A 21365-nucleotide genomic window follows, 5' to 3' on the forward strand; every position below is an offset into this window, starting at 1 on the left:
AATAAACTAATTTAACCATATTTAAATTACATATCGAAATTCAATGTTGGCAACTGTAATTTTAATAATATGGAAACCATAAACATATTGTGTCTATCACTTCAAACTTGTAACTAATGCAAGAGAACATCACCATGCACACAATTAAAACCATTAACCAAATCACGAAATATTCTCAGCAGTAGTGATTTCTGATCCGTCAAAGTGAACTATTAACTATTTGGTCTGTTTTCCTTTATGAAAGCTACTATGCATGAACTTTTCGACAGTTGCTGTAAATGCTGGCAATTATGATATGGGTCATTAATTCTTTCCTGAGATTTTGTCTCCTTTTTCATGAAGTTGCTTGACAATAGCATGTTTAAATCTCTCTAGGAAAGTACCAATGTGAGAAGTTTAATTATGTAAGTAATTAAATATTTTCACAAGTTCAGGATGTGTGTGATGGCCTTGGTTAGTTAGGTTTAAGTAGTTCTAAGTTCTAGGGAACTGTGACCTCAGATGTTAAGTCCCATAGTGCTCAGAGCCATTTGAACAATTTTTTGAGGAGAAAAAATGGCTAATCTGCTTTCATCTCCATCTGATTTCTTTTCACCCTTCGTTTTCTAAAAGATGATGTGTCTTTCTTATTAATTTAATAGTAGTATTGTCTGAAAAAGGTGATGTTATTTGCGAATACTATAAATAATGTATTTGCTGCATTTCATCTCGCAAAGATCAACAACTGAAATTTTTCTCCAGCAACCAGATATCTTAATGCGACTGACAGTCTATGTCAGAAAGTAAACACAAGTTATACATTGGAAATTTTTGCTATTATGAAACTTTCTGTAAATGATGTACCTATCTCTTGGTTTTATGGAGTGTCACATGCATGTATCTTGCCAGCAAATATCTTTTACAATGATATACTTCAACTACAATCAACTTAAAACCGAAAATTTTATGATGATTCAGTTGTGTTAATGACTGACTTTTACTAGTATCTAACTCAGATCTTTGTACAACATTATGTAACGTTCATCTACCAGCAATTTGCTGTTCAAGCCATGGACCAACACAAAATCTTCTTCACGTTTTTCTCCACTCTACTTCGACAATGGCTAACAGAATTAACGCAGCTATTTTATGCGAGTCCATTTTCGTAAAGAAACTGTGAACTACGCGCCAGATGCAGCCATAACTGTCACTGGAGAACGCTAAGGTCGCAGATTACGATGAGGAGCTCATTCCATGAGAAGTAGCAGGTCGTTTCAAAGTGAAAAGAAACCGTCCTGAGTGAGGATGGCAGTATCGAATAGTGAAAGGTTATCAGTAACCATCTGTGATACAGTAAGTTGGAGTATAGTACCAGAATTAAGGAATGAACAACGCTAAAGTTTATTAACAGTCAAAGCAAACTTCACGTTCTTGGTCAGTTTGGTGTGCTAAAGTACTGAGAAGTGGAACAGCATTTCAAAACGTCGCCAATTATTTGCTAGCGAAGATATAATAATAATAATAATTTTATTGTCATTCCCCAATTATAGCAATAGAAAACTTCGCACATACAATACAATACAATTGATAATTTGAAAGAAACAATAGGCTTCTTATTAGCATCACAATATTATTTCACAGTGAAATATTCATTTTGGAGGTGCATTCAAGTTCTAAGGCCTCCAATTTTTTTTCTCCGGACTGGAAAGAGATAGAAACATGCCCATTGTTTTAAAATGAGGCCGCGTTCATTGCCAATACGTCCCAGAGATAGCAGCACCATACGGCAGATGGAATTTTACCGCCAGCGGCGAGAATGAGAACTGTTTTAAACACTTAAAATGGCGACGTTTTCCTTACTTGCACAGCGTGCAGTCATTCATTTTCTGAATTTACGTGGTGTGAAACCAATTGAAATTCATCGACAGTTGAAGGAGACATGTGGTGATGGAGTTATGGATGTGTCGAAAGTGCGTTCGTGGGTGCGACAGTTTAATGAAGGCAGAACATCGTGTGAAAACAAACCGAAACAACCTCGGGCTCGCACAAGCCGGTCTGACGACATGATCGAGAAAGTGGAGAGAATTGTTTTGGGGGATCGCCGAATGACTGTTGAACAGATCGCCTCCAGAGTTGGCATTTCTGTGGGTTCTGTGCACAAAATCCTGCACGACGACCTGAAAATGCGAAAAGTGTCATCCAGGTGGGTGCCACGAATGCTGACGGACGACCACATGGCTGCCTGTGTGGCATGTTGCCAAGCAATGTTGACGCGCAACGACAGCATGAATAGGACTTTCTTTTCGTTGGTTGTGACAATGGATGAGACGTGGATGCCATTTTTCAATCCAGAAACAAAGCGCCAGTCAGCTCAATGGAAGCGCACAGATTCACCGCCACCAAAAAAATTTCGGGTAACTGCCAGTGCTGAAAAAATGATGGTGTCCATGTTCTGGGACAGCGAGGGCGTAATCCTTACCCATTGCATTCCACAGGGCACTATGGTAACAGGTGCATTCTACGAAAATGTTTTGAAGAACAAATTCCTTCCTGCACTGCAACAAAAACGTCCGGGAAGGGCTGCGCGCGTGCTGTTTCACCAAGACAACGCACCCGCACATCGAGCTAACGTTACGCAACAGTTTCTTCGTGATAACAACTTTGAAGTGATTCCTCATGCACCCTACTCACCTGACCTGGCTTCTAGTGACTTTTGGCTTTTTCCAACAATGAAAGACACTCTCTGTGGCCGCACATTCACCAGCCGTACTCCTATTGCCTCAGCGATTTTCCAGTGGTCAAAACAGACTCCCAAAGAAGCCTTCGCTGCTGCCATGAAATGATGGCGTCAGCGTTGTGAAAAATGTGTACGTCTTCAGGGCGATTACGTCGGGAAGTAACGCCAGTTTCATCGATTTCGGGTGAGTAGTTAATTAGAAAAAAAACCGGAGGCCTTAGAACTTGAATGCACCTCGTATATCATAGAATGGATGGGTGGGTAACTAACCAGTCATACCATATATGTTTGAATGCTTGTTCAGGTAATCCTCGTAGAGATTGTGGAAGAAAACTGAATGGAAAAAAAATCCAATTCACCATGCAACATTTGCAATTTGCAATACCAAGATAGGCAAGGACAAGCAAAAGTGAAACAGCATTTCAAAACATCGCCATTTATTTGCTAGCGTAGATATAATAATAATAATAATTTTATTGTCATTCGCCCGTTACAGCAATAGAAAACTTCACACATACAATACAATACAATTGATAATTTGATAGAAACAATAGGCTTCTTATTAGCATCACAATATTATTTCACAGTGAAATATTCATTTATGTCATAGAATGGGTGGGTGGGTAACTAACCAGTGATACAATATTTGTTTGAATGCTTGTCCAGGTAATCCTTGTAGAGATAGTGAAATCTTATTAGATATTAATTAACTTTTCATAACTGGGATTCACAGTCATGTAAAATTTTTTGAAAGACATCATGTTTACGCCAGTGACTGTTAAACTTTTTATTTACATATTGCAATTTCGGCCTTAGGCCATTATCAAGTGCAGATATTTTGGCTTTAAGCCATGTCAACTTTATACAGGCTGACACATTTATATGTCGTTGTCATTTCCTGTTATATACATTCGTAATGCAGCTAAGTAGCTTATTAGATAATTTGTGTCCCATACATACAAACACATCAAACAATAATCAAATATATTTTATATTCTAATTAGAGCCTGTTTACCCTAACCACTTTGTTTTCATGTCTTATGTAACTATTAATGACATTAACAATTGTATTTTTCTCCATCACTAGAGCTGATTTTTTCACATAAAATGTCATTTAATGAAAATTGCATCATGAACTTATGTTATTATTTATATACTGTGTAAGGGGCACAGCTCTGTTCTGTTATTGTAAAACCTAAATAACTTTTTGCTTGCAGATATCTGACCGCACTTCTGGAAGAAAAGTCAGTGGAAAAAAAATCCAAGTCACCATGCAACATTTGCAATTTGCCACGAAAACAAAGCACAATAATAAAATAATGATTAAGAAGAAATATGAACACAATATTGACTGCTATAATATGAGTGAGTGAATCGGAAATAGATTAACTTCTGATGTTAGCAGATGACACCAACATCAAACCGTTCTTCCCTAGAAACTTTGATGTGAAGGGAGTGCCTGTTTGAATGCTGCCACTTGGAATTCATTGGGGAATATCTTGACATGACACGACATGATGGCCAGTGTGATTTACGCTTTAACCCTTAAGTAGTCGTGCCGCTTTTTTTCCATTATTGTTAGCATGGTATACTGCATACAACATCCTACTGATTCGCACTTTAGGGTCTAAAATTATGTAAGTGCTGCTATTTATGATTATTGTAGACATACAGTAAGTTGAGTCTGTAAAGAAAGAATTCATCAAAGAAAGGTTCAACAGTTAAAGATAATAAAAAAGCAGTAAATGTAAATATAACCTTACAATTCCAGTCAAATGTGCAAACTTCAGCAATATGGTAGCCGTTAGGGACTCAGCATTCATTACTGGATATGGCTTTGGCGACTGCCAGGGTCCTGAGCTGGGGACTGATAAGTGCTGCCAGTCCTCCATCACCATAACCTCTAGTCGAACATTGTGTGTCACAGGGAAGTGAGATCTCAGACTGACCCCTTGGATTGAGCTTATGGTGAAAATCTTCCCCCCCCTTCCCCACCTCTCTTTCTGTGTCTATCTCCGTCATATATATATATATATATATATATATATATATATATATATATATATATATATATATATAGAGAGAGAGAGAGAGAGAGAGAGAGAGAGAGAGAGAGAGACAGAGAGAGAGAGAGGGAGAGAGAGTGAGAGTGAGAGAGAGAGAGAGAGAGAGAGAGAGAGAGAAAGAGAGACAGACAGCGAAAGAGGGGGGAGGTTTTCACCAACTGCCCAATCCAAGAGGTCAGGCTGAGATCCCACTTCCCTGTGACACACAATGTTCGTCTATCGTGACACATGGTGATCATTGAAGAAGCATGGGGTGGGCAACCTCTGGGGAAGCTGCTGCATAAAGTTTACACAGGCAAGTGGGGCTCTATCTGACAAGAGTGGACCCTTATATCCCTAGCTGCTGATGGGATCAAGATGGATATCTCTAAATTCGCTCCTCCTCCTTTTAGCAGAATGGATGGCCCTCTGGTAGGTACCTACACCCAGTATAATAAGAAGGTTCGTATGCTCCAGACTCCAGACTCAGGAATATTTCAGAGTCCTGGTGTATATAGTATCAGAATGCATGTTGCTAGTTGGAATGTGTTTTTTTAGTTAAAATGGGGAGGGAAGCATTGAAAAAGTCTCATCTTTTTACATTCAAAAGGGTTTAGAGGGGATTGCAGGTACACTAAAACCTATGAAGCGGTCTCGAAATGGGACACTGTCAAAACATGATGTTTACAACTAGCGTCAGACCTGCAGAAAGTCAAAAGCTTTGGTGGAATATGCCACAGGACTGAGCCTCATACCACTGTAAACCATAGCAAAGGTGTTGCAGATCTAATGGACAATCCCAAAGATGAAATTGAAGTTAAATGCGGCCAAGATGGCATTATTGATGTCCAAAATACACTAGTGTCCAAATTTAAAGCAAAGAAACGCTATTTCCCCATACCAACTGTCAACAGACGTCTGTACGACAGTGTTCTGTATGTAAGATAGCATTCTGGTCAATGGACACCCACGTCAGTGATGACGTCAGGGCACCCATCAAATGGGGTAGTATGTTTTGGTAGTCCTGCATCAACAATCTCTGTTTATACAGTCACAGACGGTTAGTATGGCTCAGAGACGATGCCTGCCACACTCTCTGCAGTGGAGAGGAGTAGGAGGAATGGAAGCAGGACAGTCGCAAAACCAATGCGGCTCGATGGTTTAAAATGAATCGTTCTGTTGTCTCTCGGATGTGGTGACAGTTTGTAGGGACCGAAACTGTATCCCAAATACTCCAGGGGAAGGACAACCATGTGTCACATCAGAAAGAGAAGATCGATGTTTGGCAGTAAGGGTAAAAAGGTACCGCCTCAGTATTGCACAGCAACTGACATCTGACCTCGCAACTACCACGGGACGTTTTGTATCGAGGCAAACAGTGTACAGAAGGCTTCATCAGAGTGGCTTTTATTGTCAGAAACTGCTCAGGAGATCAGAGTAAGGACTGCAGCAATTCAGCATATATCATGAAGAATGGAATATACAAGTACTTAAAACTCTGAAGCTCATCCTGTACTGTGAAGCCAGAAAGATTAAAGCCACGATACCCCTTGTATTAGCTACTTCGTTTGCTTCTGTTCTCAAACAGCCAGGTCATAAGACTAATACTGGTACATACACGGAGGTTGCTAGGGTCAGCACTATTACCTACGTTTGTCAATGCACTTACGATGCTGCAGTTACTTCAAAGCCCACACCACCCCCCAGAACATCATAAAAGGTCTTGGTTGCCGACAGTGCTGAGCTCCCTGCTTATCCAAAGGTCTACCGTCCAGCACTGCCAGTACCACCTCTATGGTTGTGGCTCCAAAGCATACCCAGGCAAAAAAATCAGTCAAAAGCAAAGAATCAGCCTCTGACTGAGATGGGAAATAAGCAGTCTGCCTGTGTCGACTTTGCTCTCTCGCTTACATTTCTCATGATCAGTCTTCAGAGCCAATGAACCTTGACGTCGGCTTGGGACCTCATCTCGCCCTAAGACGGAGCCTCCAGTGCTATGGGCTACTCCGCCTGAAGCAAATACAGGGTGGGAATGCAGCCCCTGGCAGAGGAACATTAGTGGCTTCAAGATACATGTGGAGAAACTGAGACAGGAACGCCCCCTGTACTTCTGTTTGGATGAAATACATTTTATGGCCTACTGGGGAAAGGGCCACGGGAGGTATTGCTGTATGTGTCAATAACACACACCATTTCTCAACTCTCTCCATGATTATCGATCTACAAGTTGTAGCCATTGCAGTTCACGTGTGTCAGAAGATCCTATCTGCTGTCTGTACTTACCACCAAAGGAATCGATAGACACTGGGGCTCTCACAGATCTTACAGAACTACTCCCCCACCCAGTTCTTCTACTAGGTCATTTCTATGCCCATTATGTATTATGGGGCTCAAACTATACTTGCACTAGGAAGTCAAGTCTTGGAGAATATCATGATATCTGAAGACCTGTGCATCCTCAACATAGGTGGCCCCACTCATTTCTCAGATGCTACTCAGTCATCCTCAGCAATCTACCTCTCTTTCTGCTCTTCAGCCCTTGCAGACACTGCTCAGTGGGCTGCAGTTAATGACCCTCATTCCAGTGACCAATTCCCACCATGGATCCAATTACTGGATGGAGCTATACTTGAATAGAAGCCATGGAAGTGGATGGTCAGCAGAGCCAACTGGATGCTATTCAGTCAGCTGAGTATAGGCTGCTGTACACGAGGCCAGTAGTGGCGTCCACTATAACTGGCCAATAGTGGCTGCCACCATTTATCATGCCAGTGGCCTTGTGTGTAGGGGTACTGGCGCCTCACGTAGCCAGTAGCGAGTGGCGTCCACTAAAGTCAAACATGTTTGATTTTTGTGGCCGATAAGGCGGCCAGTAGCTGATCACGTGAGCTACTGGCGGTCATTATTGGACGGTTGTTAAGTGCAGTGGCCGCCACCAGAGCTGATTCCGCCATTATGTGGCCAATAGTGGCTGCCACCATTTATCATGCCAGTGGCCTTGTGTGTAGGGGTACTGGCGCCTCACATGGCCAGTAGTGAGTGGCGTCCACTAAAGTCAAACGTGTTTGATTTTTGTGGCCGATAAGGCGGCCAGTAGCTGATCACGTGACCCACTGGCGGTCATTATTGGACGGTTCTTAAATGCAGTGGCCGCCACCAGAGCTGATTCCGCCAATGTGTGAGGAGCTGTACCTTTGTTTTTGAGCTTAGATCAAGTGGCTGGTGTGCCATGCTGTTCTGTAGTGACTTGATATGTCCTGTTAAGTGCAAACAAAGATACTGGTACTCAGAAGATCAAGAAGTGGGGTACAGGTAATACTGAAATATTTTTAGAAACTTTCTGAAACTATGAAATACTGTGGAATATACACCACGAAGATTACTCGAACAAAACAAAAAGAGAAAGTAGTATTTTGAAACTGAAAGAAGTCCTTGAAAGTGAGGATGTAGTTGTTCCCGATGTTGCGTTTTTGAGAGCTAGAATAAAGACTATCACAACAACATACAGAAGTGAGTTACTAAAAGTTATCTCGTATAAAAGAAGCAGAGCTGGGGCTGATGATGTTTATACGCCGAAGCTACCTTGGTTCAAAACACATGACACGTTTCTAAACAGCGTCGTCGTAATTCGAGACTGTCAGTCAAATTTGGTAAGTTCTTGTTATTGTGGTCTTCAGTCCAGAGACTGGTTTGATGCAGCTCTCCATGCTACTCTATCCTGTGCAAGCTTCTTCATCTCCCAGTATCTACTGCAACCTACATCCTTCCTCCACGTGCCCTCCAATACTAAATTGGTGATCCCTCGATGCCTCAGAACATGTCCTACCAACCGATCCCTTCTTCTAGTCAAGTTTTGCTACAAATTTCTCTTCTCCCCAATTCTAGTCAATACCTCCTCATTAATTATGTGATCTACCCATCTAATCTTCAGCATTCTTCTGTAGCACCACATTTCAGAAGCTTATATTCTCTTCTTGTCTAAAATATTTATTGTCCATGTTTCACTTCCATACATGGCTTCACTCCATACAAATACTTTCAGAAACGACTTCCTGACACTTAAATCTATAAACTCCTTTACTACTTTAACTGTCTCATTTCCTAATCTAATTCCCTCAGCATCGCCATTCTAAGTACATTGCTTGAAAATTACTAAATACAGAAATAAAAATTGCCTTTTTAGAATTGTTAATGTATGGAAATGTTCAATTGTATTTTCCAATGCAAGCAAAAAATTTTAATCGTAAAATGAAACAATTTTTTTAAATAATATGATAACTAATTTTTATTGATTATTTACAAAAAAATATTACGAGTCTCTGAACTATTTATTAGAGATTGTTAAAATTCTAATTTTGTAAGAACAGAAAAGCTAAATCGTTGAACAAAAGTAGATACAATCTGAAGTTTGAATTACTAATCATCTTGCACCAAATTTACATTCCGATGGCATTCATTTGCCAAGGAACTTGTCCTTCGTTGTTGAAGTAAGCATCCATATTATTCCTCCTTTCCGAAGCCTGCTTTGAGTAGGCGTTTGCTGTATGAACGCTACCTATGGCTGGTAGCTCAGTTCCACCTGTGCACCATAGCTCTGGATGCAGCACTCCTGTTTCTGTGTCTTCATAACCAGCCAATCCCCTTTCAAACTACGTACCTGGCGGCACTGTATGTAACCGGTTATGAATTGTACATGCAGCTTGCACTATTAGATCAACTGTGGATAAATTAACTTCAATCTCTTTTCAAAATACTCTAAATCTAGTTGCTAATATGCTGAAAGCATTTTGAGCAACTCTTCGTGCTCTTGGTAACTGGTAGTTGAATATGCGTTCTTCCAAGGACAAGTTTCTTCTTGAGAAGGGTTTCATTAAATTTGTAGTCAGGGGAAATGCGTCATCTGCTACAATAATGTAATAAAGAAGCAAATTCAGGCTGCTGTTGTCAATGACTGTTTTCAAAGTAGACAGCCTAAACACACTTCTATCATTAGCCCTTCCATTTGTGCCAACATCTACATACATGATTTTACTATCGGTCTCAATCAAAGACAACAGTATTATGCTGTAACCCCCTTTGTAGTTGTAAGTCTGCACAACTTCCAGGTGGCCATTTGATGGAAGTATGTTTACCATCCAATGCATCTAAACAGGATGGAAAATTCCATTTGATCTGAAAACTGTTTTGTATATGTCTCCATTCATCCAAAGTTTGAGGTACCTTCAACAACAAAAAAAAACATAATAAATAAATAAAAATAAAAATATAATTTATTGATTTGTTAATCTATTTAATAAACCAAACAATAAACTATTCAAATAGGCAAATCATTACAAAATTTCTATAATGTCGCACTTGTATCTTTCAGAAAAGTCCAACTGAAGAATATGATGATGGACAACAAGAAACCATTAGTCTCCTTACTGAACTTCAAGGAAATGAGGAAGAAAATACTCAAGACATGGATGATGAAAGTATTGCTAAGAGCACAGTAAAAGCAACAGGAACGTCGGCACAAGAGAACCAATTTGCGACGCCATTTTCAAAGAAAAGACGCATTTCAAAACATTCCGAAGTGGAAAGTGCAATTAATAAATTGCAAAAAATTGCTACGGAGAGATCATTGTCTACAAAAAAATGTAGTGGACTCGTATGGCCTGTTTGGCCAACACATTGCTGGCCAATTGAGAACACTTCCTGACCGAAGCTGTGCAATCTTGCAAGAAAAGTTCCAGAGCCTTATCACCAAAGAAAATCTAAAATACTTGCCACCATATTCACCAGTTACTTCAGCATCACCATACTGAAGTACATCTTCTCATGTGTTAGAAGAAGAAGATGACCTTACCAGTTTGAACTCAGATGTATTCACAATTGATGATATGATATAAAGAAATCTTCAATAACTTCTCCAGAAATAAATACTGAGTTAATGTTTATATAATGTTTATATAAAGTAAAGTTCCATTTGTAGAAAACTTTGGGTCAATTATAATACCTGAGAAAAAAGAGATGAACTTATTATTTACCTTGTCAAAGTTTCATAATGAAGTGAAATGATCATGTGGCATTTTCTTGCATTGTGCCAGTCTCTTTAGTTAAAGCCATTCAGCGAGTTACATGTCAATGATGATGAAATAATGATGACAAACACACAACACCCAGTCCCCTGCCGGGATTTAAACCCGGGCCCCCTGCCTGGTAGTCAGCAACGCTTTCGACTGAGCTAAAAAGGAGTACAAAGTTTTATAATAGTAGGTTGTGGGTGAATATATTTTGTTTCTGAATAACAGTGATAAAATAATCAGTTAAATAATTACATAATTAATAGAAGGTAGGTCTAAACGACTTTCTACACGTCTACTTTTATCAAATTACACAATTATCAACCAGTAAAACTCACCTTTAAGTGGTGTCATAATCCACTTATGCCTGCCTGGAGAACTTCAGAAATGAATCTTGAAATTGTGGTGGCTGATATGCGAAACAATAATGTCAGAGACTGAAAACTATCACCAATTGCTAAATACCGCAGTGGAACCTCTAGTTTCTGTTTGGAAGTTATTGCATTTCTCATAATAGTATCTCTCTTGGCTATCTGTTGCTCAATTATGCTCAAAAGCTCATTAAATTGTTCAACATCGTTCTCAATTGTCTCTGATATTCTAAAGGATCTTTCACTGACAGTTCACGAAAGAAAGTCGATTATCCTCCAAGGGTTTCTCTTCGACCTACATAGTCTTTTACCCACACTCTATGTTGATTTAAAATGGTTCTCAGCTCCTCACTTAAAGTAACAACAATTTCACCCATAACTTCGTCAAAAGCCTTCTCAAACTCACTGTCACTGTCACATCCCATATTTTTCACGAAGAAACACGTAACACTGTATACTTCACCATCTCTAACTACACACTGGCGGCCACAGATGAGAATATTTTGGAAGCCATTATTGGCTTCGTGTATAGGCTTACCGCCCGGTAAAACCTGTAGCGTCCACTTCTGACCGCCAGAACTGGCTACCACTACTGGTCCCGTGTACAGCAGCCTTATGACTGATCACTGTGACTACATCTAGAAATGGGTGAGCAACATCGTATGGGTGATTCATCATGCCTCTGACTCATCTGTCCCAAAGTCCTCCGGTCACCGTTGGAGTCAGTGTGCACCATGGTGGAGTGATGAGTGCTGATTAGCAATATGAGAAAGGTACGTGGCTCTTTGATGGGTTAAATACTGTCCAACAGCAGGCAACCTCACAGCCTTTTGAATCGCGAGAGCTAAAGGTAACCCAAAATTGAGGGGAGTAAGGAAAGTTCATGATAAGCGTTCCTGACTCCATCAACCATTCCACTTGTTCTTCGAAAGTAGGGGAAGCCATCAGGAGGATTTCTGGTAAACATAGTCGTTTCCCAGAGGCAGCAATGCTCAAAGAGGGGTGTCTCTAAACAATGCCCAGAGCTATCGCTCAGACGAAGGCAGAGCATTTTTCAGTGATTACCGCCAATGCCAGCCAGTTTCAGGAGATCCACCGCTATCATGCAACCATAGAGAGGGACAAGCTGGACTTCAGATCTAACAATTCTGAGTGTCACAATTGCCACTTCTCCATGTGGGAGTTGCATTCTGCACTGTCAGGCACTCATGATGCTGCACCCAGTCACGACCAAAACTAGTACTGCATGCTTCGACATTTGCCAACAGCATCACAGGAAATCCTTCTATACTGTTTTAATTAGATATTGCAACAGGTTAGTTTCCCAACTGATGGAGAGAGGCAATTTTGATATCCCTCCTCAAAACAGGAAAGGACCGAACATCTCACAGTACTTATCAGAGTTTCAACATCAGTAAGGTGTACGATGCTACTTGGAAATACAGTATTCTCATGCATCTCCATCAATGGGGGTTTTGTGGGCAGCTTCTCATTTTCATATGGTCTTCCCTGTGTAAGCGCTTTTTTAGATCCCATGTTGGTGACGGTCGGATCGTTTTGAGCAAGAGAGTGGTGTCCCTCAGGGCAATGTTTTCACTGTTACCCTCTTTACCATAGCTATAAAAAATATCACGTCTACAGTAAGGAGTTTTGTCCAATGCTACTTATTTGTGAACGATTCTGCAGTTTTCTATTCCTCCTCAAAAGTTGCAACAACGACTTGTCAGTTACAATTTACAGTGCAGAGCATAGAGGAGTGGGAGGCAAAGAGGAATTTTCAATTTTCTGCAGCAATATTGTGTGTGTGTTCATTTTAATCATTCTCACAATATCTTCAATTTACCTGGCTTGCATATGAGGGACACCATTCTACACGTTAAATATACAGGGAGGTTTCTGGGTTTCATTTTTGACTCTAAATTGTTGTGGTTACCACACCTGAGAGAACTGAAAGCCAGAATTCGGAAGGTACTGAATACCTCAAAGCTCCTCAGCCACAGGTCTTGGAGAGCAGACAGGACACGTTTGTTCCAGTTTTATAGGGTTTTTCGCATCTTTGGTGTGAATCACAGAGGCCCTTTAATCTGAAGATTATTGAGGCTGTCCACTGTGATGGGGTCATGCTGGCTATAGGTGCTTATAAGATCAGTCCTATACCCAGACGCTGTGCTGAGGCTAGGGAACCACCACTCACCAGATGGCATAAATTCCTCATGGTGTGTCAGGCATGTAAGTTCCTTGCTCCTTAGAATTCACCTGTTCACCATACTGTTGCTCATCCATCTCTCGAATGCCTTTTATCCAATTGCCCATGAGCAACAAGGCTATTTGGAATCCGCATGCAGCATGTACTTGAACTTGAACCACTTGATGTGAAGGATGTACAACCCCAACTTCAGGGTTTTAACCATCTTCCAACCTGGTTACTCAAGAGGTCCAGAGTGATTTTACATTTACTGCAGTACAGGAATGATTGCACTCCTGCACATGTTTTTAATACATTATTTCGTAACAACTGAACTGAACACCAATAACTCTGTAACTGTATTTATACATGAGTCTCAACAGGGAGACTCTGGAGATTACTCTGTTGTTTTCCTCGACTGTATCCTCAAGATGTGGCTTCCTCAAGACTTTACTGCCTTCGATGCGAAATTATAAGCGGTCTTGTGGGTACAGGGGATAAGATGAGTCGTGTTTCAAGTGCTAAATTCCTTGTATTTTTCTATTCCCTGAGAGCTCTTCTCACTTTACAACGATTGTACCCAACAGATAAAGTAGTCCAGAATATCCAGGACCCCCTCCTCCGACTACAAGGGCTTGGGAAAGAGGTGTCTTTCTGCTTGGTGCCATGGCATATGAATATTACAGGAAATAAAAGGGCGGATGTAACAGCCAAGGAGGAGTGTCATGATCCTCAGTTAGTTCAGTTGGCCATCCCCTGCATGCTCTCACCTCACTGTTGGGGAACAGTGTCATGTGCCATGTAAAGAAGAACGACTGCAAGTGACAGATAATAAGCTGTGTCTCATTCAGTCCACAACACGGGCTTGGCGTACCTCCTTCCAGCCATGCAGGCAGGGTCAGGTCCTCCTTACTCATCTTCGCATAGGCTACAACTCTATGATGCATGGCTTCGTGCTCTGCCGAGTGAACCCTCCAATGTTTGGTGGTTTTGGCATACAGATCACAGTGCACCACATTTTACTAGATGTGTTTTTTGGACCAAAGGGTAGCAGCTCATTTGCCTATGTGTTTTAGCTGACAATCAAAAGAATGTAGTACGACTTTAAAATTTTTGGGAATTGTCCAACATGTTGCCTGAGATTTTAAATCACCATTTTTAATGTGTTATCGAAGGGGCTGGCTCATCCATTTTTTGGTAAGTAATCAGCCAGCCACATGTTGCTGCAAATCTCTTTTGATTTATTGATTGACTTATTGATCCATTTTCATTACAGCTGCACAATGTGCAAGAGATATTTGGATTTGTATGTTAATATGAACAATTTTGTATATAATTATACCTTTGTACATAATAACACACATTAATATATCAATTAATGATGAATACTTAAATACACTATGTGATCAAAAGTATCTGGACAACTTGCTGAAAATGACTTCGTGGCGCCCTGCATTGGTAACGCTGGAATTTGGTATGGTGTTGGCCCATCCTTAGCCTCGATGACAGCTTCCAATATCGCCGGCATAAGTGCTGGAAGGTTTCTTAGGGAATGGCAACCCATTCTTCACGGAGTGCTGCACTGAGGAGAGGTATCGATTCAGTCAGTGAGGCCTGGCACAAAGTTGGCTGTGTATTGTGTGATTTTGAGTGACGAGTTGTCTTTTTGTGTGTAAGTTTTGTTTTGAATACATTTGTTTTCAAGTATATATACACAAGTAAGAGGCAATACCATCCTTTTTTGAAACAACCATCTACATGATTTGCGATTATCTACATCTTTCATTATTCTTATATATATTTTTTTTAATTTTGAATGTTTTGATGCATCTCCAGAATTTCCCATACTGGAGATGAGATAGCATGGCTGCATAATATACACACTGAAGAGGGTTGTAGCTAGTACAATTTTTTACTATATGCCCTAAGGGCCCAGGTTCGATTCCGGTTGGGTCGAAGATTTCCTCCGCTCAGGGACTGGGTGTTGTGTTGTCCTAATCATCATCATTTCATCACCATCGACTCACAAGTCGCCGCAGTGGCGTCAAACCGAAAGACTTGCACCAGGCAAGCGATCTACCCGACGGGAGGCCCTCGTCACACGCCATTATTATTATTATTTACTATATGCCACACAAAACCAGAGGTAGTACTTAATTTTAGTTTGTTTGCCCAATATGTGATTCCATTACAAGTTGTCTTGTAGATGAAGTCCAAGAAATTTGGTACAGGCTGTTTTGATAATTGTGTGTCCACATAGGTCTAGATTGTGTGAGATCAGATTTTTTGTTTGTGCTGTGTATATATCCACAGCTACAGCTTTTCCAGTGTATATTATTAAGTCATTGTTATTAAAGTAACATGTTGGCCAGTCTGTGACTTCTCTTATGTTTTTTACAAGGGTTTCTTCTGAGTTTCCTGTAATTAGAACGCTTGTATCATCAGTAAATTAAAATATTTTACTGATCCTTGTGGCACTCCATATTTAATAGTCAGTAGCTTGGAATGATGTTTCCTATTGACATTATCCCTTTCCTGATCTGTTTCCATATATTTTTCCTTTTTCTTAAGATAAGAGCTGAGCCAGTTGTTAGGTGTTCCTCTGATGCCAAGATTTTCTAGCTTGTGTAGCAATTTGTCAAGATTTACGGTGTCAAATGCATTTGGCAAATCTAAAAATATGTCCATAATAAGTTTTTTGTTGTCTAATGCTAACAGCGCCTCTAATAGAATGCAGTGAACTACTGATGCGGTTGAACACTCTGCTCTAAATCCATGTTGAGATTTTGACAGGTTGCCATTATCCTCTAAGAAGTCTGTTAATCTCTTATTGAAGAGTCATTCTAATATTTTTGAGAAAACAGACAAATGTGCCAATGGTTTGCAGTTGGAAATATCATCTATGTTTCCTTTCTTGTACCACGCTCGTTTCAGTTGATCTTTGTATGGGCGCTGATAAACTCTATTTTGAGCGCCCCTAACCCACAAACACAACAGTGATATGGAAGGCGCATGGACAAGGTTAGGCAACACAGTTTCTTCAAAGAATAATCAAAAATGGAGAAGTGGTGTATGCAGTACAGCAGCACAAGTGTTTAAGTGTTAATAACCTTTCACCGGTCTTTTTTTTACGAAAACGGTTCTAAAGAAGCTTATAACTATGTTTTTTTATTTATGTGTAAATTTTTCCAGTATGTATTTCGTAAATTAGTCTTGATTTCCTCAATCCGTTTTCCATTTATCAGTCTTTTAATTTCCATTTATTTTTAATTTTTATCATGCCTCTAAAAAAATGATGAAAATTAAAAATAATTGGAAATTAAAAGATTGATAAATGAAAAACTAATTGACGAAGTCAAGACTAATTTTTATCATGCCCCTGTAAAGGAAACAAAAGAAAAATTCGGTGTAGGTATTAAAATCCATGGAGAAGAAATAAAAACTTTGAGGTTCGCCGATGACATTGTAATTCTGTCAGAGACAGCAAAGGACTTGGAAGAGTAGTGAACAGAATGGACGGTGTCTTGAAAGGAGGATGTAAGATGAACATCAACAAAAGCAAAACGAGGATAATGGAATGTAGTCGAATTAATTCGGGTGATGTTGAGGGAATTAGATTAGAAAATGAGACACTTAAAGTAGTAAATGAGTTTTGCCATTTGGGGAGCAAAATAACTGATGATGGTAGAAGTAGAGAGGATATAAAATGTAGACTGGCAATGGCAAGGAAAGCGTTTCTGAAGAAGAGAAATTTGTGAAAATCGAGTATAGATGTAAGTGTCAGGCAGTCGTTTCTGAAAGTATTTGTATGGAGTGCAGCCATGTATGACAGTGAAACGTGGACAATAAATAGTTTAGACAAGAAGAGCATAGAAGCTTTCGAAATGTGGTACTATAGAAGAATGCTGAAGATTAGATGGTTAGATCACATAACTAATGAGGAGGTATTGGAGGTATTGAACAGAATTGAGGAGGAGTTTGTGGCACAACTTGACTAGGAGAAGGGATCGGTTGGTAGGACATGGTCTGAGGCATCAAGGAAGGGATCACCAATTTAGTATTGGAGGGCAGCGTGGAGGGTAAAAATCGTAGAGGGAGACGAAGAGATGAATACACTAAGCAGATTCAGAAGGACGTAGGTTGCAGTAGGTACTGGGAGATGAAGCTTGCACAGGATAGAGTAGCATGGAGAGCTCCATCAAACCAGTCTCAGGACTGAAGACAACAACAAAAATAACAACATCATGGCCCTTGCTATTTAAGACCATCGCTGTCTATAAGACCATTAATAATGGAAATTACGCTATGACTTTGCTGTCTCGATGCGTCATTAAAAATGTTGTCTGTAACGATGTTGCTGGGTCACGTAACTCTTCTTGTGAATTTTGTTACTAATGAACTTGGAAATATAAGGCAGTTATATGAAGAATAGAAAGTTAAATCTTAATACTCGCGTTATAGCTTCTGTTCTTTCTGCCTAAACTATGGTCCGCTATGTATTCAACGAAAGACAAACTCTGCCGAGCACTGCATATGGAATGATGTAAGATAAGGGTTTAACGTGCCATCAACTGTAAAGTCGCTAGAAGCGGGTGCGTATGAAACATAAGACCTAGAGAACTCAGACGTCAACATAGGAAATGTCAACAAACTTTCTGAAGATCTCTTATTTAAGTGGTTCATTTCTATTGAAATTATACCTCTCCACAAACAGCATATCTGGTGCCGTGGATGTTTCACATCTCTAGATAGCGGCTCTACAGATGACAAAGTGAAAGGATTGAAAAACGACTTTCAATGTTGCGACATCTACATACCGATACGTGGAAAGTTATGAAATACGTAGCTACACAGAAAATTTTCGATATTATCCTGCAACAAAGCCATCACGTTATCGAATATGTAAACCGATTGTCATAGAAGTCCCGATTATCGATGAAAGAGCAAGAACCCAGGGAACCAAGGACGTGTTTGACACAGAAGGGAAGCGACTGTGCGATGAGGGAGGAAGTTTGTGGGCGTGAGTTACTGTGCCTTGTTTATCCGTGTGTTGTATTTTTAACTTGATATTGAAAGACAGGCCGTGTTACGAAATGTGCGTAGTTTGTTGTCAAGACACTGTCATCTAATCCAAGGAAATGCATTTTGCAGAATCAACAACTTAGAAATTTTTGTTTTGTTTTTTTTGGAGAGTAAGCAAGACACTACGAGAAAGGGAAAAAAGACGCTGAATAGGTATCACAGTGCTTCGCTCCTCGTTTGGATGATTCACTGGGAAGTGTAATGTACGCTGGCATGTCGAGGATGAGAGGACTGTATTTATAAACATGACTTCTGTGTGGAAAAGACTGCAGCGAGTTAACAAGAGAGCAGCAAAATTTCAATTTACTATTTCCTATCACCAGCTAACGTTAGAGACTACTTCGAAATGGTGAGTTAACCCGTTGAAATAATATAACTTTTGGGATTATATGTTCTCCTGTCATTTTAATACTTACAAATTCATTCAGTAAATTTCTTTTGATCTTTCAGCGTTCCATTTATACGCTTCGCGTGTTTGTTATGATTGTGCACACAATGAGGAGTTTTATGGTTTGACGTGCCAAAAATTAGATGTGCTAAATCAAATGACAGTTTAAATTTGTAGTGTATATGAATCGCAAAATAATCAAATCCATGACCGACCATCAAAAAGGTTTTGCATATTATAGTGTGGACATCAATGCTTTGACTAAAATTCAGTGATATGTAATGCATTGAAACGACGAACATGATCGGCCTCTATTTATGACGATCCTCTACCCATGAACAATTTGTGTATGCTATGGACTCCTTGAAATAACCAGCATTGGAAGTATTTAAATTGTTTGGTGTATTAACTTTTTTTTCACAGAGATATATTTAAGAGGTGCTTGATGTATTCTATACATTCTGCCAATTCGTGCATTGCCATAATATGCGCTTGACTTGCTGTGATGATGCAGCAGTGTTGAGGCTTCAGTAATTCACTTGCATCATTTTTCGAAGTTTCATGTGGTCATACTTTTAACACAAAATATATGCTGCTGCTGATCGTTTTTAATTTCAGTGTAAAAACAAGAAAAAAAGCTATGTGCTGATTCTTCAGTTTCTCTCGGCGTATTTGTTGATCAAACAGTTCATGGGTGTATTGATGGTTCATAGTGTCCTGCGAGTCTGTTGCACACTATGAACTGCCAGTACACCTGTGGACTGTTGGATCAGAATACGTGATGCTCATGTTTTTTCTGTCAGTGTTACTTCAGTTTGAGGCTTAGCTGTTCTTTGTTTGCATGTGTCAGTAAAGGACTCAAACGCTGTGATAGGACTTCCTGACATAATTCCACAGTGGTGGTATAAGCTCCACGGCACCTAGATGATGACTTTAGGAAAAGTTGCTTAATGATGAAAAGAGGATAAGTGTGCATCTGGTGTACTTCAGGTGTTTAGTGTGTTGGTTTGGATCATCTGGATATATAATAAAGTTGATAGTTAAGGCTTTATGGGTAGCTTCAGTTCCAGTATGCATCTGGTGTGTACGAAAAGTGCAACCTCCATGCTGTTAGCATATACATTGTCCTCAAATTTATTCATTGATGGAAACACCTTTCTACTCACGCAGCCAGCTCCTTACAAATCTAAATAAATTATCATCTTCAGTGTGGTTCCTGTATGGGAAATTATGGCAAAGAAAATTGTATAGCTAGTTGTTTGTAAACCCATTTCACATTATAAGAGAGTAATTTGATTTCCAGAGTACTTTCATAACACTGCAGAAATAGTATCATTGTGTATGTTTGCCTATCTAAAAAAACTATTCCTTTCACTATTTTTTTCTAAGTTGCTGGGTAAAACATCTCACTGAAGTGGATTTATACCTTCCAAAGTCAAAATGTTTAGCACTTCCAACAGCAGTTGGGCCTATGTGCACATGAATGTAAAGGTGACGACCCCCTCTTAACTGTTGGAACTGATAGTTCTTCCTCCTTAAGCAGAGAGGTGGATCAGTGGTGGGGAACGACTCTTCAGTGGAGTTGAGGTGTGCGTGCTTTACTGTATGTTCAGAAGACATTCATCTTCTAACCCCCCCCCCCCCCCCTCTTCCCTGCTTTGAATACTTATTTATGGTGGCAGACTGATCCGTAATGCCTTCAGTGACTATTGTAGCAGAATATTCTCAAATGATATTCCACGAAACCCAAAGAAATTCTGGCTTGAATGTTAAGGCTGTTAGCAGATAAAAAGTTAGTATCCAGCTCTTAGCGAATGAGACAGGAACTGAAATTGAGGGTAGCAAAGCAAAAGCTGAAATGCTTAACTCTGTTTTCAAATGTTCCTTAACAAAGGAAAACCCAGGTGAACTGCCCCAAGTTAATCCTCGTACCACTGAAAAGATGAATGAAATGAGTGTTAATGTCAGCAGTGATGAGAAACAGCTGAAATCGTTAAAACTGGACAAAGGGCTAGGGCTCGATGGAACAGGAAGAAACTCTAATAATGGTACAATGGAAAGTACCCTCTGCCATGCAACTCACGGTGGTTTGCAGAGTATATATGTAGATATAGTGCAGTCTGAGGTCTAGTTTATGTTGGGAAGTGACAATTTGGGTGACAGTTTAATTGTGAGTTGGCAAAGCCAGTGAGTGTGAAAGTATATTGTCTGGTTGTGGGAACAAATCAACTGGTAGCGAAGCATAATGTTAATGTCTGCGCCATATTGAAAAACTAAAGGCCTTCAAATATGTAAATTTCACTTGAGCTCCAAAGCATATTATGTGGAGTGGTGCTATAACAGAACTTCATTGTCTAGAGCATCTTTCGGTACATGCCCTACAGCAGCAACTGCTCATAATTTTATTTCAAAGTGTAAGAGGCTGACTTGACTACAGTAAGATAGTTGAAATGAATGTAGGTTGCGGTGATTATGCAGAAATGGAAAGGCTTGTAGAAAATACACTAGAGTGG

At 39.9% G+C, this 21365-nt stretch overlaps 1 protein-coding gene across 3 annotated transcripts in view; it reads left to right on the forward strand.

The window, feature by feature from the left end:
• Nucleotides 1-18338: 18338 nt before the first annotated feature.
• The window catches only part of LOC126263010 (EH domain-binding protein 1), a 206933-nt gene continuing 203906 nt past the window's right edge, over nucleotides 18339-21365 (forward strand). For all 3 annotated transcript variants that reach the window (XM_049959974.1, XM_049959975.1, XM_049959976.1), the window contains exon 1: nucleotides 18339-18813. In XM_049959974.1, the coding sequence (XP_049815931.1) occupies nucleotides 18710-18813 (104 nt within the window). In that variant the 5' untranslated portion in view covers nucleotides 18339-18709. The remainder of the gene's footprint in view (nucleotides 18814-21365) is intronic.

Source organism: Schistocerca nitens, chromosome 6 (genome assembly GCF_023898315.1).
Source record: "Schistocerca nitens isolate TAMUIC-IGC-003100 chromosome 6, iqSchNite1.1, whole genome shotgun sequence".
In the NCBI taxonomy this organism is placed as follows: domain Eukaryota; kingdom Metazoa; phylum Arthropoda; class Insecta; order Orthoptera; family Acrididae; genus Schistocerca; species Schistocerca nitens.